The 25,219-nt window shown below is 45.1% G+C and overlaps 1 protein-coding gene across 1 annotated transcript in view; it reads left to right on the top strand.

The window, feature by feature from the left end:
* The first annotated feature begins 572 nt into the window (after nt 1-572).
* The window catches only part of KPNA3 (karyopherin subunit alpha 3), a 52,599-nt gene continuing 27,952 nt past the window's right edge, over nt 573-25,219 (top strand). The window contains exons 1-2 of the mRNA XM_048052493.2: nt 573-737; nt 18,489-18,533. Of these exons, the coding sequence (XP_047908450.1) occupies nt 660-737; nt 18,489-18,533 (123 nt within the window). The 5' untranslated portion in view covers nt 573-659. The remainder of the gene's footprint in view (nt 738-18,488; nt 18,534-25,219) is intronic.

The raw sequence follows: 25,219 nt of genomic DNA, 5'->3' as shown, positions 1-25,219 counted from the left end.
GAAAATGGGGTCTGTAAGGATATGTCGCAGACCGTGAGGTGGTGTCAGGCGGGCTAGGTGTGAACATGACACATTTTGGGGTATTTTTTTTTTGGGGGGGGGACAGTTTTTTTGGGTTTTATTCCTCAGAAATAGTGTTTCACGGCGGCCTGGGGGCTGAAGTAATTTTGACGGCTATGGGGGGGGATCTTTTGGTCACAGCGGGCGCGCTGCCCCCCTCAGACACCAGGGGAGCCCCCGTGGAGAGGGCGAACGCCACGGCCGCTCCCTGACAGGCCGGGACCAACGGCTCCTCCCGCTCCACGTGCGAGGCCGCCGCCCTCGGGGGGGGGGGGGGGGGGGCGAAGAACTACACCTCCCACCATGCCCCGCGCCCCGCGGGTAGCGCAGCCTCTCCTCAGCCCGAGCTGGGCGGGGCGGGGCGAAGCGGCAGAGCCGCGCCGCCATTGGCCGAGCCGCGCCCGCCGCTCTCGCGGTCGCTAGGCAACGGCGCGCGCGCCCGTGCCGTCCCCCCCCCCCCCCCTCCCGTGCCGTCCCCTCCCCTCCCACCACCGCGCGCGCGCTCTCGTCACGGCGCGTCCCCCGCCCCTCGCGCGAGCCGGAGCCGCCGCCGCCGCCGCCGCCGCTGCCGGAGCCGCCTCAGAGCCGCCGCCGCCGCCATGACCGACAACGCCGCCGCCGCCGGGCTGGAGAACCACCGCATCAAGAGCTTCAAGAACAAGGGCCGCGACGTGGAGGTGGGCGGCAGCGGCGGTGGCCGCGGCCTGGCCTCCCTCCTCCTCCTCCTCCTCGCCCTCCTCCTTCCCGCCGCGGCTGAGGAGGAGGAGGAGGAAGGCCGGGTGAGGGGGGGTGGGGGGGTGGGAAGGCCGGCGGCGGTTTGTTCTCCTCCGTCATGAGGGCGGCGGCCCCCGGGGGCTGGAGAGGAGCACAATGGGGCCGCCGCCGGGGGGGGGGCCGCCCCCGGGCCCCGCTGAGGGCCGCTGCGCCGCCTGCAGCCGGCCCTCGGGCTTCGTCTGGCAATATTCGGGGGGGTTACGCGCTGCCTCGCCCCAAAACGCCGGGCTGGGGGGGCATCGGGGGGCCCCCTTCGCCCACGGGGGTCCCCTCTCACCCACTGGCCCCCTCCGGCCCCCCTGGCCCCCAACGGTCTCCAAGGGGGGCGTCCTCGGTGCCAGCCCCCATCGAAGCCAGGGGGAAAACCCCTCACCTTATGGTTGTTTTTTTTTTTGGGGGTGAGAAACGGAAAAAAAAGGGGTGTGTAAGGGTTGTGCTGGAATCCCACTCCCAGCCTGGTGAGGGTTCGCGGGAACGGGGAGCCGAAACGCGTGTCAGGTAACTGCCGGGTTCTCCTCAGGGTGCTCGCCTCGCTGCTGGTAGCCCACCGCGACACGATCGCCGAAACGCACCTCTGTCATCGGTCCGGCCGGGGCTTTAGCCCTCCGAAAGCACATTTCGTGTCTGAGCAGAATTCACACCTCCGCTGCTATTGTTTGGGTGGAGACGGTTCTATGCGGGTCAGCCTTGGCAGCGGCAGTGCCTTTAAGATGACATTCACCATGTAAACTGTTCTTAATTTTCGCTTAACTTAGTGACAGCGGGTCTTTCTCACGGATAATATTGTCTGCGAGGAGCGCGTTAACTTCAACACTCCTGGCTAACATTAGTAAACGCTAGCAAGCCGCTAAAAATTACCCATCTTTCCTTTAAGCGGTTGCTTTTCAGGGTAGGAGGAGGCGTGGTGGGTTTCTTTTTCCCCTTCTTATCCAGCGAGGCTCTTCCTGCTGCTGCTCCTCATTCATTTTGTCCTTGTCTCATCTCCCCGTGTTGCTTGCTGGCTTTGTTGCCGCTTTCCCAGCCACTGGCCTGAATCCATCGGAGCTCTAAACAGGGAAAGGTTAGGTATGCTCATGCCTAGTGTGAACTGATCTGTCACCCGTGCTTGCTTATGTTATAGCATGCCCAAGACTAGGGGAATTAAATATCCGCCTCTGTGGGGGGGAGGAGGAGAATCGACTGCCTAAGCTCCTCTGGAATTAGTTAGACCAGACCAGCTAAGGTACCTTAGCTCTCAGGAGAACAGTTCCTCCTGAAGTGGAGTAATTATTTTGGAATAGGGTATTTGCTGTTACAGAGAAGTGTATCCTCTAGGGTTATCTTCCAGTATGCTGACTGACTTCCTTTTGTAGCTGAGCCTAAGACTTTGCCAGATAACCACGTTAACGGTGCCGGAACCGAAGCTTTCACCCATGCTTTTGAAAAAGCATTAAAATCAAAGAAGCACCTGTCTTCTGGGGGCACCAAACAGGTGAAACTCAGGAGTGAGTAAAAGTTGTACACTTGTGCAGATATGCTAATTGAATTTAGGTGCATCTCTCATCTTTCACAGGCCTTTAAGTGAACCAGTGTCTTTCATGTTTCCCAACACAAGTCATGTGTGAAATTTTTTACCATACCTCCTTTTTGGCTTTTTTTTTCTAATCATGGTACTTATTCAAAAGTTCAGAGTATTCTGCGAAGTAAACTTTATGTAACTTGGGTACCTAGAAGTAAAACCAGGTAAGCTAAGTTTATAGCAGAGAATGAAGGAGCCCATCAGGACCACGTAATTGCCATTACTTGCTGTGCTTCTCTTGAGGTACTACTACGCAGTCTGACAATGTGTCTGTATTTAGTGAAAATTATCAGTTCTCCACCAAACAGTTCTTTCCTAAATCAAGTATTGTACATAATTCTCAACTGTCAGCAATAAAATACGCTTGTTTCAGTGCCTGTGCTTCAATAAGGAGTGTTACATAAAGATCCTGCCTCCAATTTTCTTGTACTCTGAAAACCAAGATGAGAAGTGCTGTTGCTGATCTGCATCTATGCTTTTTGTCAGATTCCACCAATGAGGAAAAAAGTGGTTAGAACGACGGAGTAATAAATCATGGTCTGGTATCTAGATTATATCCTTCGGAAAATCTCAGATATTCAAGGCCGTGTGCTCTCCGGTTCGGTTTGAAAAGTGTTGTTTGAGTCACCTTCTGCCTGGAGACAGTCCCTGCCTTTGAACTCATCAGCCTTGAATGCGTTTTAAGAGTACCTTAGTAGTCTTCCTTTGGCTTCTAATAAATACTGATGAGTTGTTATTGATCCCCTCTGGGTACAGACTATTATGGCAGACCAAAACACTCCTTTAATTTGTAGTTAACTCATATTTTATTACTGGGTTTGCTAGGCCACGATCATCTTTGCGTTTCGTTAATGCAACCGTAAGGGAAACAAAGGATTAGTAAGCACTGGTTTCACGTTAAGACAGACCTTCGTACCCCGTGCCACTTCTCTCTGGGCTCCTTTTCTAGGACCGAAGAGAAGGATCTGCTGGGCAGGTGCGCGCAGACTCCTTGACCTGCACAGGCCCACTCTGCTTCTCTGAGTTTGAGGTTTGGGTGGAAGTTTCTCACCTTTTAGTTGCCTTCTTGTGTTAATGAGGTAGAGTTGTGCATGTAGAGCTGGAATTCTGGTTTTGAAGCATTAATACTAAAGGCGTTTATCTCCAAGCAAAATCAAATGCCAGAAACAAAGCATTAGTCACTTAATATTAGCTTGCGTTCTCGCTTTTATTAGCGAGACTCTTCTGTTTTTATAGGCCCTGAGATGTGATTAGCAGCAGTCAGAGCTAACCTGAACCAGCAGAGCTGGGCGCTGAGGAGCCAAGCGGCTTCGTTTGGACCAACGACTGTCACAACAGTTTCTCCTTACAGCCTTCTCAATTTTATTTTCTCCAGAGATAAGAAGGGGCTTTTAAAATTGTCCCATGGATGGTGAGAAAGCCTTCCTGCGTTGATCACAGGCATGTAGCCTCAAGTGTCAGTGGGTGTTTTTCTAAATGTACAGCGCTGATTATTCCAATACAATTGAGGCTTTGCAGGAAAAGATTGAACAGTTTGCAGTCGCTTAATTTGTAATACCCCTTGTAACTGCTGGCTTTATTTGTTTATAATTACATCCAAGATAACCTAGCTTTTATAAAACCAAACTTCAGCCTTCTGATTTTTTTTTTTTTTGCAGTTCTTCAGCTTCATTCTTTACCTGGTAACGTCCTTCCTGCAGCTTTTTACTCTTCTGACTTCCTGGACCAGAAACTTGTTACTTGTTCTGTATGACAAATAGCAGGCACCAATCTGTTGGCTCCCTGTCATGGTGTTTAAGTTGATAGATAAACAATTCAGCACATTTCTTTTTATCGGGATCAGTCAGCATCGTTGGCTAAAACTGAGGAAAAATTCTAGATAAACTGAGATGCTCTTATTTGTAAGACTGTCTGTATGACTTACTGTTATTTTTTGTGTGGTACAGTGAGACTGTGATCATGTAATTAGCAAAATGCATACTGGATCAAAAGTAAAGTTCCCTGTACTCCTGTAAAAAAGAGGCAGCAACTGAAGAGCTAGTACATTATAGCCTAAATAACTACTTGTAAAAACTTTTTAATGACTGGGATTAAAATTTCCTTTTTCTATGTTTGTCATGCCTCTAATCGCAAGGCAAAATAATACAGACATTTGGTATCTTGAACTTTTGTTGTTTGATCTGTAGCGTGAACCTCCTGAAATGTGTTAAAGGCTATTTACCAAAAGGAGGCATAGCTACCCTGTCATCTTCCACCTCCCAGTGCTATATTTGATTTTAAATTACTGAGGTCATGACCACTGATGTCTTCTCCCCAGTTACAGTTTTTTGGGGCCAGCTCTATCACCTTTTGGTCTATATCACCTTTGGCCTGGGGACTTTGCAGCATCCATTCTTACTCTTTACCTTCAGCCTCCTGATCCTATATGAGGCAGAGGAAGACACTGGGCTTAGCCCGGATCTCTGTCATCAGCTCGGGCATCTTCAGTATATTTACTCCCAGCTATTTTGCATCAACCCGGGTTCTTTCCGGAGCTCACTTTTACAGGTTGGTCAGCTTTCTGCTTTTCCCTCTGCTGGCACAGGATCTAATGCTGGCAAAAGAAGGGTTGGGAGGGAATAGGGCTGGACCAGCTGATTTAGGTTGGTTTAGGTGACCGTGGGCCTGCTGTCTTAATAGCCTTGCTGGCTCAGTGAAGCTCAGCAGTCAAAGTGAAAACACAGGTATCAGGTAGCTTCCTGCTGGGAACCACATTTAAGGTAAGATCTAATACTCTCGTGCAGAGCTTCTGAGCTGTCCTGCAGCTTCTTTATTAACCTTTCAGGCCAGCATACCCTTGGGAGAATGCAGGTGTCCGTGTCTGCACCTTGGAAAGAATTACTTGAGTAGGAAATAAGAGGTGCATGTGAGAAGCCTCCTTGCTTGCTGTTGCTGCAGAATTTTGTAAACTTTAGTTAGTCTGCAAGTAAAAAGTACAGTGCTGTCAAAAGTTTGTCACTCGTGGCAGAAAAAAACACTTAAGTTCACTTAGGTATACTGTCTTATGTTTTCCTTGTGAAATTCCAGATCAACTGTATGCATTGCTGTAAAATGTTCAAAGACACAGATACCTTGGGAGGACATTGTTTATTTCAACCTGTGAAGAAAGCAATTTGGAGATGGCGTCTTTTGATGAACGTAATCTTTGTAAGCTGATTGGGATCTGTGCTTGCTGTATTGTCTGATTTTTTTAATTTTTTTTTGGGGTGATCTTGTAGGGACCCAGGAGTCGGACTTGATGATCCTTGTGGGTCCCTCCCAACTTGGGATATGTTGTGATTCTATGACATTATTGTTAGTTGCGGTAGAAATATGCCAAGATTTAGGTAATCTTCTGTAATTACAGGTTGTTTTCTTTTTTTTTTTTTTCATTCTTTAGTATGTCTAGCAACTATAGCTGTTGTTCTACTATCCCTAAAACCTCTCCTATTAAAGGGTAGGTTATTAACGTGTAAACTGTCAGGAGCAACATAACTGTCATACTAGTTCTAAGAGCTCTCTAACTATTCTTACATAAGTTGTTTGAGATTTTCATAATGTTTGTGCAGTTCTAGCACAAATCCAGGCTTTTTTTTTTCATCTAAAACTTCATTATTTGAAGAGGCAGTGTTTAGGAGGATGTACCAGCTACAACCGAGCGATCAGATTTGCATTTATTGTGAGGTTGGAAGTGGAATTAGGCACCTAGTGTATGAAATTACGGCCTGAAGAGGCAACAAGGTGGCTGAAGCTGATGGGACATGTAAAGAAATTGCCAAGTAAACTGACTTGAGATGCAAAAAACTGTAAAGCCTATGTATTTTCCAAGAATACAGGCTATTACTTCTAAAATACCTGGCACTGTGTAATACTGATGCTGGGCTGGTATTTATTCCTAGATACTTCTGTAAGAGCAGAAGCTGTGGGCTTTGCATTCTGTTTCACAGACCCTGACGTTGGTAGTCAGAGCCAGTTTCTTCCAAGAAGCTGGTCCTGCCCCAGAACCGGCAGTGCAATGGGGTGGGCTAGGTGCAAAGCTCTTCACGTTTCTTCTGATCTACTCCCTTAGCTTCCTGCGCTGGCCTGTCACGTCCAGGAGAAGACAAGTGGCGGCTCAAAGTGTGGTTGGTGTGGAGGGAGAAAGCACGCCGTGTGCATGGGGTGGTGCTTGGTGTCGGGTGCTTATCCCTTCGCTGTCAGGCTGATGCCATTGAATCTGCTGAGGAAGTTCTGTGCCCTTTCTTCTGGGTCAGCTGGCACTCGTCTCCTCTCTCAGGTTAAGCAAATGTTACCGTCGGTTTTGAGCTTGATTTGGTGTGTGTGTTTAATAAAGTACAGCAAGCACAAAATAGGAGTGTGTGCTGCATGGATGGCTGCAGAACTAGAGGCAAAATGAGTATCCTTCCCCATTCAGCCACCTACTGCCGCATTACTCATGTCCCTCATACTCTGTAATGCCTGTGAACGGCTCAGGGTCTCTTCTGCGTTTTTAACCTTGGTAATTGTCAAGTTCAGTAACAAATGGACTTCGGAGGCAGTGATGGAAGAGGTGATTTGCAAAATCAGCTCGGAGAAATGGCTTCCTCATAGTTTGACTTGTTAGCCTTGATGGAGGTGTATTTCAATGAGCAATCAAGCCCCACTGCAAACTTGCTGGTGCAGAACCCAGTCAAAGCTCATTTGCATGAGGATAAGGTGGTCAGACAAGGTGTTAGGGCACCTTGTGCCTGTTTTTTGGGGATGCAGTAAGGGATTCCTGGCTGGGTGTAGCGTGAGATCGCAGGTTTGCAGTTCTCAGCATGATCTAGTCCTTGCCTTCTCCTAGGCAGCTGCAATCTAAGTCCCAGTATCGATGGAATTACGTGGAGATGTTGTAGTTCCCTCCCAGGTGAGCCAAGGTCACTGTAACCAGCAAACACCGTCACTGTATGTGGGTTTTTGGCATCAGAGTCTCTTGCTTCTTTGCATGCTCGCAACCAAATGGATGCAAAGTCAGAGGTGGTGATTTCTCTGCATCGAAAATCTGACTTGTGGCCAGGTAGAGACTGCTCTCCACACCAAGAGCAAATCCTGAAGTGAGGTCCCAGCCAGGAGTCAAGGAGAACATAGGCTGTCAGTGCGAAGAGTTCATAACATGGAACGAGCAATTGTGGAGAACACCCTTCCAGGCAAGCAGAGGTGTTTAAGGGGCTCTGACACAAGTCCATCAGAACCAGGCCACTTCTGGTGGTCTGACTTCTTAGGGCTAGCTGGTGCCCTTTTTATGGAAGGGTAAACTGCAGGCACCTCAAGGAGAGAACCTTCAGGCAGGAGAAACATGAATTCAGGTTCATGTCACGTGAAAAAAGTGAGGTAGAAGCATCTAGAGTTCGTGACACTGCAATGATTACATTTGGAGGGGCTGCTGATAGGGTTCCTAAAGGATCGTGGGATGTTGCTGGAGTGTATTTTCCGGCTCCCAGTGCTCCATTTTCTTCCAGGCTTGTCAGCTGGGTCTGTTTTCTCTTGCATCTTGAGCAGAATGATCTCTTCGTAGATTTAATTAGGCAGCTTGCACATTTAATTTTTTTTGTGCCTTTTGATTATGTCTTTCAAAAATAGGGGGGGAAAAAAACCAAACATTTAATTTGAGTCATGTAACAGTAGACCAAAAAAACTTAGGATGGTTGAATACAGTCTAGCTCTCTAGGGACCTGTTGTTTTTTTTTTCATGGCACCTTGTAAATGTATGCAAATTGCAATTATTGTTTCCCATTTTATAGATGAGAATAATTGGACTTTTTTCCCTCATTTCACAGGGAGGATGCTTATAAATGTATCGTGTGAGGTACTTTGATATTACAGCTGAAGACTGTTTAAGTGTCTGGAGAGGGAGTGTCATTGTTCAAACATGGATTGTACAAGAAGGTGTCGGGCTGGTATTTGGCCTGGTAGCTGTTCGTTCTGTTACAAGACATCTAGGTTGTTGTCCTTAGCCTGAACTGATGCTTCTGGAAGGGATGTAAGAAAATAAGTCGCAAATTCAGTGTCTGGGTTACAGACCAGCCCCAGAAAGGCGTCTGCCACATTCTAGCTTAAAGAGGGAGGGAGTGGGGGAGAGTTATTCTGTGTGCTTGTTTTTGTTTTTTTTTTCGTTTGAAGGAGGGGAAAGGGGAAACTAGTATAAATATTGGACAAGCTTAAGAATGTCCTGTCTTCTGTGACAGTTGCCACAGAAATCTGTGAGGCCTTTCTGACCAAATACTTCATTTTGTAACTGGTTATTGAAAGTAGTCACCTACAATGATGACTTCCTTAGAAATTCCAGGGGAGGGCAGAGCTGGGGTCGTGTGGGGAGAGAGCAGGGCAGCACGCATGCTTTGCTTCAAGGAGAGGGTGTGCTTCTGGTTCCGGGAGGCTCTAAGGCATCTGATACATGGTTCTTGCAACACAAGGAAATCATAAATATCTTCAGTGTTTGCACAACTGAATGGGAATTTGTATGCTGGCAAGAGCAGATTCCTGTAACCTAAACCTGTACCAATGTTTTGAATCCTTGGATGTATTTAGTGTGTCCAGAAGCCTTAGTCTTCTAAATTTTTAAAAAATTTGAATAGGAATCACTTGTAATTAGCCTATCTTGATCACCCAGTGTTCCAGGTGTATATAAGGTGTCCGGATAAGGCAGACCTGCCACCATTGTGAAAATCAAAGAGAGAAGGGACAACTTGTCAGAGTTAAACTTCATTCAGCATGCCCTTCTGTTTCCAAAAAAAAAAAAAAATACAGGAAAAGACAAAATGCTTGCTACAGGTATCCTGCAGATCAGCAGCTTCTTTTGGGCTGTAACATGAACGTCAGAACTCCAGTTATGTTCCTCAAGGCTGGCCCTTCGTGAAGTGAGGCTTGTCAAAGCGAGACGTTGCCCCAGTCCCTTGGAACGCTGTGTGGACAGATTGCTTTTCCCGGTAGGACCGCAGGACAAAATTACTGCTGCGAATTAGCTGGTGATCCTGTTGGCCTGAGCAAACAACCATTGTGCAGCGATGAGTTAGCTTGGGGTTACCTGGAAACTTCAGCTGGACTTAGGTGGAGCCCGTGTGGCTGCATTAAATCTTCCTCTGATGTCAGAAGAGGTGTGATGAGCGGCGTTAAGATTTCCATCTGAATGGAAATGCTGTGAAACTTTTTGCTAGGTATAATGAGCCTGATTCACACCGCAGCAGAGACTGGAAATCTATACATGCGTGGTGATGTTGGATAGAGAATTCCAGCTCTTCTTTTATGCTGTATTAAAACACCAGATAATGTTGATTGTATTCCAGGCTGCTTCGTGTCCTTCAATATCAGTGCAATTTGTGCTGAATGCAGCCAGCTAAATTGCTTTGGGTCCGGTCTCCTGAGAACGCTGATACATCTGTACTTGTAAACCAGGTAATTGGTGTATGGAAATTAAAACAGGAGTGCTCACTGCTTTGGTCGTAGCTCAGTACACAGCTTAAACAAATGCAAAGAGGGGGTATCAGGACCTTGAAGAGTTTCCTTATAACACAGGTGGTTAAAAAATAAACTTGGCAACCGCTTTTCTGCCAAGATCACTTGGAGCAGTAGAAGCAGATAACATGGATGGGCAGCTTTGTCTGCTTCCGTAGGGCTTTCAGGTGACTCAACACCGTGAGCAACAATAATTGGAGGCTTGTGGCTTTTCATATTGGCATGCGTGTCCGACTTCAGTGAGTCATTGCCCATCGCTAAGTGAAAGAGTCAGTGGGTATCTGATGCATTCAGTTTGCTGAGACTGTCCAGGTTCAGCTACGTGAATTATCTTGCCCCAGACTGGCTAACAAAAAGCAGCTGGTATTCATTTTAGAGGCCCCAAAGTGGGGAGTAAAAATATAAAATAAACTAGTGTGGTAGCTCCAACTGAAAAAGTAGTAGTTTCTCCTCAATGGCCTTTGTGAGTCCCAAACAAAACAGACTGTGGCATCAAATAGAGTAGCACAATCACTGCACTCTGCTTCTGATGTCCCTAGTACTGCATTAAAAGTTCCTAGCCAAAAGGAATCTTTATTCTTGTAAGATTCTGCAGTGCACAGAGAATCTGAACTAAGTTCTAATACTTTCAGCAAAGTAATATAATGTTTTCCTAAGAGGAACAAATACCTTTAGGGCACAACAGCCATCAAATGAAATAAAACTCTTGGAGTCTCAGGTCAGTGTGCAGGTACGTTGTCTTATTTGGTTGCTTTGGTGGAGCTGGTGCTTGTGTTGTGGAATCCACGCACCCTGCCTGCATTTCTAACCAGCTGGGTGGCCTTAATTTAATAGGAGCTGTGATAACAAAGCCAGAGGTGGCGATGTGCTAATGTTGTAGTCTATTTGACTGCAGAAAAAAATCACTTTTTCTTCAAAGAATAATTTGGAGGTTTATAGGAGTACTCGGTAATTAGTTGAATCTCACGACTGGGTGTGAGGAAGAAGTCTGCTTTCATTATGCACTGGGTGTGGGAGCGTGAGGTTAGCCAATTATCCATGCTGCTCGTACCTAAAGGAATAAACCTAGCAGGGAGGCTTAATTCTGACTATACGTTTGGTTTAGTTTGGCATGGATAGCAAATCTTTTCACGTGTCCGAAAGAAATAGGGGGATCAGTGTCCACATCATCGTTGGTTTCAGTTCTTCCAGTTTGAAGTACTTGCATTCACACCACCGTGATGCTATCCCGAAATTTTGGCTTAATCATCCCAAAACTTTGATTAAGGGTATTAATTTTGCTTGCAGTTCTTGGAGTAGGCTCTGTGTGCTTTGAAAATGTGAACAAGGAGAACAGCAGCATCACCTTCTATCAGTGTCTCTTTGCGTGACATTTCGTTTGGCTGAAGCCAGCTCTACCAGAGTGAGTAAAACAATATCATCAGGCTAAGCCTCAACTTTGAACGCACCAACAAATGATATTCCTATGCAAATACAGAACGTTTAACTTCTAATGTTAACCAAAGATAGGCAGCTGCCAACCTTAGTCATCTCAAAGGCTGTATACAAACAAATATTTGAATTTTTTTGTCTTCTGACCAGAACCAGCCCAGCCTGTGGGGCTTTTGCATTTTCATGTGCATCGCAGTATTTCATGCTTGCTAAAAGGTGTCGGAGAAGGAATAAGGGGGTAAAAAAGGCTAGTAAAAATTCTGGGGAAGCACAGTGTTTAACTTCATCAGTGCAAACACCTCCTCTCACTGTACTGCACCCATAGCTACCTTGTAAACTATTTAAAACTATGCTCTAGGGTATGCTTGTATGCAAGGGGGGAGGTATTAGTTAAATCCAGTCCAGCTGTTGGAAGTGGGCCAGTTTTTCTTCAGTTAGGCAGGTGGAAGCAGATTGGAATTGACTTGCAAATACTAAGCTTTTCTGGTGCCCTGTATGCTTAATCAAGCTACCTTACTCTCCCAGCTATGCATTCAGGGGAGCTCTTGCCCGTCAGCATTTATATTCTGGTTTTCTGAGGCTGGTTCCTTTCATGGTGAGAGGCAAGAGCAGAAGTAAAGAATTTAAATGAACAGTTATCTTTTAATGAAGTTTGTAGACCCTGAGAAATTAGAGTCAGTCAATGAATTTCTTCCCTCGTCTCCACTTAATGGCTGAAAGTTCAAAAGTAACTAAATGCACGTCTTATCAAAGTTCCTGAAAATATGTTTTGTGTCCACAGAATTGCCAAAATTGATATTGGTGAGTGGTGTTTGTCTTGTCCAGATGAAGCTGGCTCCTCTGTTCCAGGACTAGCAGGGATACTGAAACCTGCTGGAGAGCAGGAGCAGGCAGCTAGCTGCTAGTGGGCTAGCTGGCAGGATTGCTGCTCTGGCTTGCCTAAAACATCTGTGTCCTGCTCTCCATCTGTGAGTTTTTCTGGCCTCACTCCTGTTGCAATGCACGTGGTGTGTAAGTGCGCTGATTAAAAGATGTCACTCCTCAGGTATCCCACTTAACGAGGTGGCTGGTCTGGGGGAGTACCACACAGCTCCAGATCTCGTTGTTACACTGGTAGGGAGATTTTGAGTCACTAAATGATGGCTGCGCTTTAATCTCCCCTCTGACATGATAGTTATAGCTAAAAATGGTTAAAAAGTTTAAAGTTTATACCATTTACCATGGCAGTTTGATTTTTTTTAGTGTAAAGAGGATGTATGTTGTTGATGGAAACCCGAAGACTATTCCCAGTATGTCATTGCGTGTTGAAATCTAACTTGCATAAAACAGTACCAAAGTTTTACGTCCACTACTGCTCTCCTAATAGCCCTTCCACTTATGACTGCTGTGTCTCAGATGGTTTTGTCCTTTTGAATTAGCCGGAGTTTTCTTCTCGTATAACTTTGGTAGGAGTGTCACATGTGTGTATTATTTTCAGGAGAAACACACCATGTTACATATTTGCTACATAGGGATTTGGAAAACTTATTAATTTGTTCTGATATACATTAGACTAAAAGAAATGATTAGTTGCTGGATTTCTTGATTTTTTCCTTTGGTTTACAGAAGCCATGAGTTGCCTTTTCCAAGTAGTTTAATTTATTGTGCAGTTAACTTTTACTGAGTTAGAGCAAAGGCCCAAGAGGCCAAAGAAGCACACTTAAGAGACTTAATTCTCCCCTTAGAAGCTTAATCTAAATGCTGTCCAAAACTTTGAAGTACTTTTTTTGTTTCTTTGCTACATGAGTGTGGATGGGCCATCATAAAGGCATCAAGAGGTGGTGTTGCAGCAGCGATACTTGCTCTTTAACGTGTAGTGAGCATCCTGTGCACCTTTGTACAGCGTTTCACAAGCAGGGCTAGTTTAGTACATATGGCTGAGCCAGAGGGTCCCAAGTGTTCAGTCACTTAAAAATGCTTCCTTAAATGCGTTGTTGGCAAGGGTTGCTATTACGATGACAAGTCAGAAATTTGTAGGATTATCTTCAGCCATTGCGTCCTGGTATCAGGAGTTCCACGTTCGGTTTGTCATCATAGACCATCTATCAGCTGAAGAATTGGGAGAAATTTTCCTTCCCCGTAGGTGTCTCTGATGTTAAGCTTTGAGGTTGCTTGTCATCATCTTGTTGGAGGAGAGATACCGGAGTTGAAACACTGATCTGGTGAGAATAGTTGTTTTCTGTAGCTTCTGCCCATTAAAGGGTATCAAAGACTGTTTTGCAGGAACAGTAGCATTCTCTGAAGCCTTGTTTTTGGGCACGGATTTCTGTAAACTGCTTTAGTTTCAAGGCTTGATCTCTTAACAAATTTTGATCTTCTGTCAGCTTAGCATTGTTGTGTCCTGTATCAGCCTGAAATAAGGTTCCTCAGTTTGTTAGGTTTGACTTCTCATCTCTTTCTGACCATTATGACAAGGATGGAAGAGCCTAAAAAGCAGCTCTGAAATATTTGCATTCAGTTAGGAGGAGGTGCAGTGGCAGTCTTTAACACAGCAGCCCTAATGTGCACAGTGACTTTGTTTGCTGCCATCTGAAATCAATTTCAGTTTTGGTCCTTTGGATCTGGAGGTTATTTCTCTTTGAAGTGGAAGATGTCAGGGGGAGACTGCTGGCATGTAACACTTTGCATCTGCCTTTGGAAGAGTATTCAGAAATACAGGGTGGAAGTGAGAACAGTAACTTACCTAACAGCATCTAGTAGACTTTTTGTTTTTCTGGATTATTTTATAAGATAAAATATCAAGGAACTTGACATTAGAAATACAGGTAACCATCTACGTTTGACTTAATTTTTTTCAATCATTTTGTACCTTGAAAATGGTGCGTTAATACCCCTGTGCTTAGGAGTGGGGTAGATTTAGTTTAGATTCTGTAGGAATAAGCTTACATCAGCTTGTGTTTTGTAGGGTTGTGCTTATGCAGAGTTTTCCCTTTCTGAGATTTAGAGCCTGGCTTTTAATCAGTGGAACGGTTCAGGTTTGTCTTGGGGTAGTTTTGGGATACGCCGCTTCAGCGTGACATGAAGTTACATGTTTGAGCACATTGAGCTCAGAAATGACTAGCTGGATGCTGTGGATGTCACACGCGGTATTACATCCAACATCTCGCTAGGCTTCAGCTAATACCGCCTAGAGAGATTTTAGCAGATGGCTGTCCTCCCAGCCTGAAAGCTGGTAATGAATCCACGGGGCTAGGATGCAGGATAATTTTGTCTCTACTCACTGTTTCAGCTGGGGAAAATGTTTAAGCTATTACAGTATAAATCTCTTTCAGATAGCACGTACTACCTCCATGCGTGCTGGGGCTTGCAGGTGGTATGAGAGCATGGTGTTCTGCTCACGGTGCTAGTGCTTCCTTAAAGGAGGGCCAGCACCAGTTCCCAAGACAGCTTCTTTGTGCGGTTGGGTTATGCTGTGTTTCCTTCTGGGGCTGTAGGAAGATGCTGATAACCTGCTGTGTTTCTGAAATGATTCATCTGAAACGCAAGCTTTAAATACCTATTTTTTAAGAAATGCCAAAAAAATTGCTGGATCACTTAAGTCTGTGTTGGGGGAATAAAATAAAAATAGATAAGATTACAAGGTACATTTATCAATCTGCAAATTGGAAAACAAAGCTTGCAAAAGCCCAGCAGGAGAGTCTGCTGTATAGCATGGTGCTATATGTTACCTGCATTCCCTGTCATCAGATGAGGGTGCAACACGTTTTTGGTCTTAAGAGTAAGGTCTTGCAAGGCAAGGGTAGCCAAATAGCAGGTGTTCAGAGGCCTGTAATGGGGTAGTCCATCGCTACTGGGATCGTTGTCACCTCCTGTGGAAAAGAGGGAAAAAACCAAGATGGGGAACAGTTTAAACAAATCCTAATTAAATAGCAGGCATAAAACTAACAAATGAAATGGAATCTCTTTGGGAACTTCAGTCCCACATACGTGTAGGATGGACCGTAGCCCAAATACTGCACTAACGAGTCTTGGATGGTCCTGGTGACCCCAACATGCTGAATTTTTAAAGATGCAGGGTCAACAGGAACCTCCGAGAGTGGGAGTCCATTCGTGAAGCTGAGGCTGGGCGATATCGCCGGTTATCAGCCCGCTTGCTCTGTGAATGGAGAAGCAGCTCTGGAGCCAGTGGTGCGTGTGCTGCCTTTTAAAGGAGGAAGGAAGGAAAGAAAGAAAATGTAGCAGAGCTGCTTTGAAAGAGAAACTACGTACAAGAAGTTTAAAGGGAAATACAAAAGAACAGGTAAAAGGATAAAACTCAGGTAGTGCAGGCATTGATTTAAGACACACATGAAAGCTCAGAAAATGTATGCGGCTACTAAGAAAAAGTGCACAAAGTTGAGAGCCTCTTTGAAGAATCTTTCTAAAGAGTGGTGGTGCTCTAAACGAGGAGAAGATGGGAGGCTTCCTGCACATCAAATGTAAAACCATAATGGAGTAGTCAAATGTTTTGAAGAGCAGTTTGATAAAAGAAACAACTAGTAAAGAAAAATAGAGACAGAATTGTAATAGGATAGGATCAGTGGGGCTGAAATAATGGGAGCATGAAGCAAAACACTGACTGAAAAGCTGAGTGAATTATTTGCCTTCAGAAAGAAGCTTAGGGTATTCCCAGTAGAGCTTTTGTGGAGGGTTGACTCCGAGTAACCATCTTCAGTCAAAGTATTGTTCGAAGAGGTTTTACAGTAAATTCATGAAATGAATAGTAATACTTGCCTGAGACTGCACTCTGTTTGTCTTTTCTAAAACAAATGTTAAGCTGCTGAACGCAGCATATAGTTTTTCTTCAATTTCTTTTCCTTCTAGAATGGTAGGTGACAAATGTCATAGTTGTCCCCCAACAGAGTTTGAAATTTGGTCTGATTTTTTTCTGCTCAATAGAAAATATTCTGGAGTATTATCACATAGATTTAATGGAGGAGTAAATTCACAGAATCACAGAATCACTAAGGTTGGAAAAGACCTCCAAGATCATCTGGTCCAACCACCCCCCCCACCACCAGTGTCACCCACTAAACCATGTCCCTAAGCACCACGTCCAACCTTTCCTTGAACACCCCCAGGGATGGTGACTCCACCACCTCCCTGGGCAGCCCGTCCCAGTGCCTGACTGCTCTTTCTGGGAAGAAATGTCTCCTCATTTCCAACCTGAACCTCCCCTGGGGCAGCTTGAGGCCATTCCCTCTAGTCCTGTCACTGGTTACCTGTGAGAAGAGGCCGACCCCCAGCTCCCCACACCTTCCTTTCAGGTAGTTGCAGAGAGCAAATCTGAAACTTAAGTTTTGCTTTGCATCTATTAGATCTCTGAGATTTCATAATCTGGCACTGAGAATACTGGATCTGGCTGGGGGGGAATCCTAAAGAACACTCAGGTTAACGGATTTGTCTTGTGATGGGATATGCCTTAAAATTTAAGGTAAGTAGGAATAAAAGATTTGCTAGTGGGAGGTCTCCTGGGGATTTTTGGTGTCCAGCACATTCAGAACGATCCTGAAAAGGAGCTTTTATAGCAGAAATCTGAGACAAACTTGTCTAACTGCATTTGTCATTGAAGTGCTAAGTTATTGTGGGGAAGAAGTATTGAAAATTGTTTTAGGCTATTCAGTGCCCTTACATTTGACTTAGTTATTAAGATAATTCAAATATAAAATTCTAATACTACTTAGAACTTGAATGACTGGCCAAGCTAGTTGTGTGCAGTGACTTTACAGGTTCTTCACCTTCTGTCCATTTCTTACCTGCCCAGTTCCTTCCCGTACCTCAGCAACCCGGTCCTGGCATACCGAGCTTCTGCAGCACTCGGGTGGTCGCAAGGATCAAATGATTTAGCAAAATGATGAGTGAGGGAGGACGGTGTGCTTCTGGTAGGTGTTGCAGTGCTAGTGTCCTATTCCTGTAACGAGGACCTGCCTTGTTTAAAGTAGCATCTCTCTTCTTTGTGGATGTAAAATGCAAAGTGTCTGTGTGTACCTGAGTGGGTTGGTTAATCAAGCACCAAACGGGAAGACAAGCCTTCCTTCTGGTTTAGCCAGCCTAAGCTAATTAAATGGATCCTGCTATGCAAACTGGCTGAGAACAGTGAAGCCAAGGTTATATTCTATGCACTGAATCCACGTCCCATACAGATTCATGGTGTGAATGAAGTCTGCTCGTTTCATTTACCCAAATCGGAGCTTTAGGATCTTTGGTATTTTCTTAGCTGGCTGATGGGGGAGTAGTGGTGGTTTCTCTGTACTGCTTCTTTTCACTGATACTTCTTCACTTTGGGAAGTGATTTGCCCCAACTCAAAAGCAAATGATAGTAGCAGTGAAGGTCAGCAGCAAGGATGGAACATAGAAAGCCTTTTAAAAGGCTAATTTTAGTTAGTGTGGGTGATCTTTGTAGGCTGCCAGCAGTCACCCAGTCCTGATTTTCTTCTGAATTGCATTCCAATGCTATGTCCACTGAAAATGGACCTAGGGAAATTGATTTCAGTAGGCAAAAATTGTTCTTTCTGAATCTTCTGATCTCTTTTAGCTAAGAGGGGTGATAACTGTATTGAAGGGAATACATCTGAGTGCCCGATATCTTTGAGGAGTTGAGACGTTTACGGGTTGGTTTTCCTTTACACTGTTTAAGCTATAGATTCAAAGTGGACACCGCGCCATTGTACTGCTTTGTCTCCTTTTGCTACAAGCCTAATCTATCTTGTTTGGATTGAGCTCAGCCATCTTCTTAGACATTCTTCGTGGTTGATTGTGGCCAGATAGTCGGCATAGGTTCTGTGTCTGGGTTGGGCATGTGGTCATATGCGAATATGGGGCTGTCTAAACCTGTACTTAGCGCGTCTCTTGGTGTGCACACACAAACCTCAGGAGAGTCATCCCAGTGAAACCGTGGGGAAGTAAATGTTTTCTGCCTCTGGGATACTGATTGTGGTTTGTAACAAAGCCTTCTGTGAGGCATGGAATCTTTTTTTTAAAAAACAAACAAACAAAGAACCTAAAACAACTCATGCATCTTGCTAGGAAAGATTGAGCTGTAAATTATGCACACAGTTTTACTTCTCTTTTGGTGAATAACTGCACTTTTGACCTAGAAACAACTGATTCCAAAACAAAACTCTTTATATGTAAATCTGTTATTTTTTATTTACAGACTATGAGAAGACACAGAAATGAAGTTACGATTGAATTGCGGAAGGTGAGTCTGCTTTTCTTTATCAGCTATGTTACTTTTCTTTGCTTAAAATGCTCTGGTGTCTTTGCTAAATAATTTGCCATAAGGTTTGTTGTCTAGCCCCAAACTTAAATAGAGAATTTGTATATTTGTAGATTACAAATTGTGGTTTCTAATGTTAGATTTACTCTGTCACTCATTAGGCTCAGCACAGCAAAACAAGAGTACCGCTTTACTCCAGGGTATGGCTTGGGAATAAACCACGTTCAGTTTCTGTACCAGTTCTCATCTTATTGTGAAGCTGTTAGCTGTTTGAATGTTTAAGGTTTATGAATGGGAAAGGGGAGAATTTTAGCACTTAGAAGGTGTGGAAGTTCTTATATTGGGCTTATGTGCTAAGATGTTGGTAGTGGAGGGGCTGCAGGGGTGGCCTCTGTGAGAAGAACCCAGCAGCTGCCCCATGTCAGATCAGAGCTGGCTCCAAAAGGGCCCTGCTGCAGGCCAGAGCTGATCCAGTGAGTGATGCTGGTTGTGCTTCTGTGGGAGCACATTTAAGACGGGGGTGGGCCCTGCTGTGCAATGGCAGTTGGAGGAGAGAGGAGTGAGACCCAGCCCTGCAGCCCCCCAGGTCAGTGCAGCAGGAGGTGCCCCAGGCACGCAGCAGCAGTTCCCCTGCGGCCTGTGGAGAGGCCCCTGGTGGAGCAGGCTGTCCCCCTGCAGCCCATGGGTCCCACACGGAGCAGATCTCCACGCTGCAGCCCGTGGAGGAGCCCCCGGTGGAGCAGGTGGAGGTGGCCTGGAGGAGGCTGCGGCCCATGGAGAGCCCCCGCAGGAGCAGGCCCCGGGCCGGAGCTGCAGCCCGTGGAGAGGAGCCCACGCAGGAGCAGGGGCCTGGGGGTGCCAGAATCCCGTGGGAGGGACCCCGCGTGGAGCAGGGGCAGAGAGTGACCGTGAAGGAGCGGCGGAGACGAAGTGTCAGGGACTGACCGCAGCCCCCATTTCCCTATGCTGCTCAGGGGGAGGAAGTAAAAGAGGGTGGGTGGGGGGAAGGCGGTTTTAGTTTGCTTTTAGTTTCTCACTGTTCTGGTCTGTTAGTAATAGGCAATAAATTTTATTAATCTCCCTGTACTGATTCTGTTTTGCCTGTGACGATAATTGTTGAGTGATCTCCCTGTCCTTGTCTCAACTCTTGAGCCCATTTTCATTGCGTTTTCTCCCCCTGTTCCTTTGAGGAGGGGGAGTGAGAGAGTGATGTGGTAGTTGAGCTGCCTCTCACTGTGATACCACAGTTACCGTGTTTTGCTTTCTGGAAATTACTGCTTCTGTACTGTAGAGGGAGTTAATTTTAGGGTCAGACTTTGGTTATATTGGGTAAATTCTAATACAGCTGGGAAGATTGTGACAATAAGTCATCTAGTTCAGCAATGTGTCTCAATACAGGACTTGTTGCACCCTTGTCATTTATAAGACATTTCCAGCAGCCTTTCTGGGCACCTTAAAGGCTGGGGGAAGCGTCCACAAGCTAAACAACTTTTGGACTATACATGTAAAGAGAAGTAAACTTTCTTCACCTTTGGGTACCTTCAGTATATTTGAGGACTGACACTGTCCCCTAAAGTTCTGTCATGTTGAGACAAATTCAATTGTTCGCTCTTTCCTGGAATGTTCTGTTTCCTAGATCTGACTTGTTGCTACTCATCAGGTTCAAATGAGATCTTTCTGGAAGTGTGATGCCCAAAACAGGCCTCAGCTGAGGTTCATGTGATACTGAGGACAGTGAAAGGCGATTCTTAACGCAGTATTCCTATTTATATTGAGTATGTTGTTGACTCAAACTCAGCCTGTGATCCATTGCATCCTTTGGACACTTCCTACAGTACTGCAGAACAAGGGTAGTTGTTTGTGCTCTATTTGGGTAGCTAAGTGAATGCAGAAGTTTTAAACCTGATTGCTTCTTGTCTTGTGAATTGCATCTGCTTTTTCCAGACGGTTTCTTGACTTAAATTCCTGTTCTGTTCCCCAATATGCTTCAGGGCATCCTCATTTTTTTCTGTATGCTCTGTCTTTTCTAATATTTCCCTTAGTGACTTGATGGAAGTGTGTGCTTTGAATGTTCCAGATACAGGCCAAGTTGTTTTGGGTCTCCGTTTGATGCATCTCCCATTTGGCCAGTTGAATCACCAGGGGCTTTCTTAAGAGTGCACACCCACCCAAATTATTTGCAAACCAAGAGAAGCCAAAAGCCTTGCTAAAAGCAAGGTGAAGATAGAAGCTTATATAGATAGAAGCTCTGTTGACTTCTTTTTTTTTGATAAATCTTGTCCCTACTTTTCACTTGATTGTGTAGGAGCTACCAAGAATCTTTTGCTAGTATTTTCTGGGAGCCTTCTGCTCGTTTTTAAGAAGAGACTTGCTTTTTTGAGTTCTCCCAGGACCACTTGTCTCTCATTACAATATCATCCTGAGAGTACAAGAATTAGTTGAAGAAATATTATTGAACCCACATGACTGGAGAAAATATTTAAATACTTACATGAGCATGATGTATAACCTAAAGATTTTTTTAATGGTTTCCTATTTTCCTAATCAAAGAAACTAGCTGAACATGTCTGAAAATCTTGTGTAGCATAATGTGGCTTCATTAGGCCTGGTAGAAAGGTGTGGAGGAAGCTGGCTTTGCATACAGTGGCGGGTAGCAAAAAAATTAAATCAGCCACTTGTTACCGAAATGAAATTCAGGTGATGTGCTGAAGACAAGGCAGTGGATTGTTCTGTGTAGAAGGAATCTTTGATGTACCAGTAATACGTAAGTGAAGATGAGAAAGGAAACCCGTGAGCTGCTAGTTTCTTTTCACTAAAAACTGCACATACACAGATCAGTTACACGCTTAGAGAGAAGCCTAAGCACTGGATTTAGGACAGGCTGTAAATCAAGAGTGAACAGCAGCTGCAGAACTCTTAAACGCGGGAAGTTGTGTTCTTCTGGAGTGTTTGCTGAGCGTCTTCCACTGCGTACACCAGAAGTCTGTGTTAATAATAGAGATCCAGTGTGCATTCGAGTCGTTCATTTGCAGCAAGTGAACCGCTGCCGGTGGGCAGCTGGTTTGCTGTGGGAACTCTGTGGCAGGTAGGAGACCATTGCTCCTGGTGCAGAACTGGGGCTGAAATTTAAGGGGATATATTTTATTGAGCTCCAGCAGTAGAGTGGGTAATATGTAGTATTACTGCTTCAGTTTTCATCTATACAACTAACACTGCTACCACAGTGGGAGGGTTATGGCTGTGTTGGCATGACCTTAACAATCCATCTGTCTCTCTTCAAAACAAAGAGAGAGCTTCTCTTCAAAACAAAGAGAGAGCTTCTCTTACTCCCAGCTATCCAGATGTTGAGTGTGCACCTGGCTTCTGAAGAAAACAGGCAAATTGAGCGTATTCTTGATCCGTGCAGTTGAAGGGCTGCATAGGAACGGGCTTGTCTTTTGAATCAACTTGTGTATAAATATTAAATGAATGGATCTGATGGAGTTGCTTACATGTCTGTTTTGTAAGATGGAATAAATAAATCACCGCTTTGAACAGTAATAAACAATTTCTGTGTGTGTTCCTCTGAGGTGCTTATTTTCTTGAGATGATAGGCATCAGGGTGCACGTACAACCCATGGCATTTCAAAAATAATTCACAGCTCTATTCACTGTTCCCATACCACACTGCAGCTCTTACTCAGAAAGCAACTTTACCTTTTTAAGATTTTTTTTTTCCAAGCACTTGTTATTCGTTTAGGAATTGAGCAAACGAAGCCATCTCTGACGTAGCAGTGTCTGGCAGAATCCTGGCCCGGGCCTGAGCTGGCACAGTGAGCCAGTCAAATGACACTCCTCCTAGTCAGGTGTCCTTCTCTGATTCCGTATCGGCCTTGCTGAACGCTCAGTGCGTTGTGGCAGCGGGGTACTACGTTTTTGAAAGGATGGGTTTGGTCTCTGGCTGTGCTGTTAGTACAACGATGGTCCTAAGAGTTAAAAAGTAGCCACGTCTTTCCAGGCAGACAAGATAATGTTGTCAGTTTTGGTTCTGGAGACTGTCTCAGGATTCAGAATTGTACAGACACTGCTCAATGTAGTGTCCTGGCAAAGTCTGAGTTAGAAAGTTCATCGCTTCATGTCAGCATTACAGCAACACCCTAAGACTGCTCTGTTAGCAACAGGGACCCTGGAATTAACCGGGTTAAATAGCTGTCGAGTGTCAATCTAAACCGTGGTGGTGGGGAAATAATGGTTAGGATTCAGTTTAAGGTTGCATACCTGAATGAAGGCAGTAAGTCTACGGCTGTAAGGGATTCTTTGGTTCATTTGGCTTTCTGTGAGGAGGAAACTCAACTTGGGTCATTTGTGTGTTTTGGGAAATGTAGTCAGTAGGGTCACTGGGTTTCATGTTGCCCTTCATTTGAAGGGTTATACTCCTAACCTCAGCAGAAACAGAAGATGCTGTCATCTTTTAAGGCCAGCTAACTAGAATCCTATAAAGATCCAGGTCCCTCACAAGGTATTTGGGTTTTTTTTACTTTCTTGGCAAATTCAGCTGTCTCTGAGCTCATAGACATGAGCTCATGAAGGCTCTAATAGCCAGTTGAGATTGATGCATGACAAAGCAATTATTTTCTAAATGAGGGGTGGATTAAGAAGCCATGGCCATGTCCCTTTTTTTTTTTTAGCCTGTTCTCTGGCATGCTGTACTTGTCCCCACCCTGATCTTTCTTCTGTAAGGTAATTTAGGAGCTACTGTAGACATAAGCAAAGTAGTGAGCCTATTTACTTCAACCCCCCTTCCTCAGAATAGCTGAGGTTGGAAGCGACCTCTGGAGGTCACCTGGGCCAAACCCAGTGTTCAAGCAGAACTGCTTAGAGCAGGTTGCCCGAGGCCACATCCAGGTGGCTTTTGAAGATCTCCAAGGAGGGAAACTCTGTGACCTCTCTGGGCAACCTCTTCCACTGCTCGGTCACCCGCACAGCACAGAAGTGCTGTGCACACAGAAGCCCTTCATGTTGCCCTTGACGTCCCTGACCAGATTCAGCTCCATTAGCGCTTTAGCTTTCCTAACTCCATCCCTGGATGCTTGGACAATGTCTCTGTATTCCTCCCAGGTTATCCGTCCTTGCTTCCACCCTCTGTATGCTTCCTTTTTGCATTTGAGTTTTGCTGGGAGCTCCTTGTTCATTCATGCAAGCCTCCTGGCATTTCCTCTTTGTTGGGATGGACAACTCTTGAGCTTGGAGGAGGTGATCCTTGAATATTAACCAGCTTTTTCGGGCCTTTATCCCACAGTATTCTTCCAAGCAGATCCTCGAAGAGGCAAAAGTCTGCTCTCCTGAAGTCCAGGGTGTGAGTTTGGTTTTCACCCTCCTCCCTGCCCTCAGGACCCTGAACTCCACCATCTTATGGTCGCTGCAGCCAAAGCTGCCTTTCACCTCCACGTTCCCAAATTGTTTGTTGTTGGTGTGTATGAGGTCCAGTTCAGTGTGAACACATACCTTTTCATTCATTGCAATGTACGCGTTTCAGGCATCAGTTCAAGGAACAACTACAGTCCCTGCAGGGACACTGAAGCACAATCGGTGTGTTCTTCTGGAGGCTTCTCTAGCCAGTGTGAGTTATGCAGATTCTTGCCCATCTACCCTGCTTTGAGTGATTCCTCAAAGAAAACACCCTCAGAGAAGAATATTCTCAATGTGTTCATCTGGATGCTCAGCTGAAAAGGGCTATGAAGAAATTCCTTGGTGGCTGACTTGAATCCAGTTTAGAAAGAGCAAGCTGTTGCAAAGATTGGGGCCTGTCGAGTCAGGGAATCTACCAAGATGCAGCTCTGCTTGGAGCTGTTGGGCCACACACTGGTGTGCGTGTATGTGTCTGCTTGTCTTTAGTTATAATTTCTAAGCAAGATGTGGACTAGCCTAATAAAAAGATTGTGGCTGCTCTTTGTTGTCACAAAGGTGAATTAGCAAAAGTTAAATGTAGAAAAGTTGCCTTTGTCTTCAAACCACTGCCTTTGTCTTCAAACCAAACCTTTGTCTTCGAACTGTAACTTCATTCTATCTGAAGCAGTCATGGAATCTGACCATCTTCGGATGCAGGGGACCTAGTTCCTCAAGGATTTAGGATATTGTTTTGATATCCGTGGGTTGTAGCACCATCAGATTGACCTGTTTAGCATTTGTATGGGTTTCAAAACTTTACAATACTGTTGGCAGTAGACAGTTTTGTTGTGATACTCTACTTTATCATCTCTGGTAGGAAGTTGTCAAGTTTTGGATGCATGGCTGCTGTTGTTATTGTTATAGCTTAAGATCTGGTTGTCATTTGGGGACCAAAAAAACCACGCTGTCTTTCCAGATAGGCAACTTGTAATTGGTTATAAATGTTTCTTTCACAGTTTGTTATAGTTTATGCCACAGTCTGGATGGAGACGGAATTATTGCAGGAAAGGAGTGGGGTGGGGAGGTCAAACTGAATTTTTAGGATAGATTTACTCACCACTCCAGGCAAGCAAGTCCCAGGAAAAGATGTCTGGGATGTGATCCTTGGATTATTGTCAGACTTGATCTTCTGCCTTTGGAAGGGGGCTCTGTCCACTGTTTTCCATGTAAATTGTGAATTCAAGAGATGTGAAGTTGACTTTCTTGCCAGTGGTGTCCACTGAACTACCAATTCATGTCCT

The sequence above is a fragment of the Anser cygnoides genome, chromosome 1 (assembly GCF_040182565.1).
Source record: "Anser cygnoides isolate HZ-2024a breed goose chromosome 1, Taihu_goose_T2T_genome, whole genome shotgun sequence".
NCBI lineage: Eukaryota > Metazoa > Chordata > Aves > Anseriformes > Anatidae > Anser > Anser cygnoides.
The sequence above is the reverse complement of the archived record's forward strand: the minus strand, read 5'-3'. Positions and strand labels throughout refer to the sequence as shown.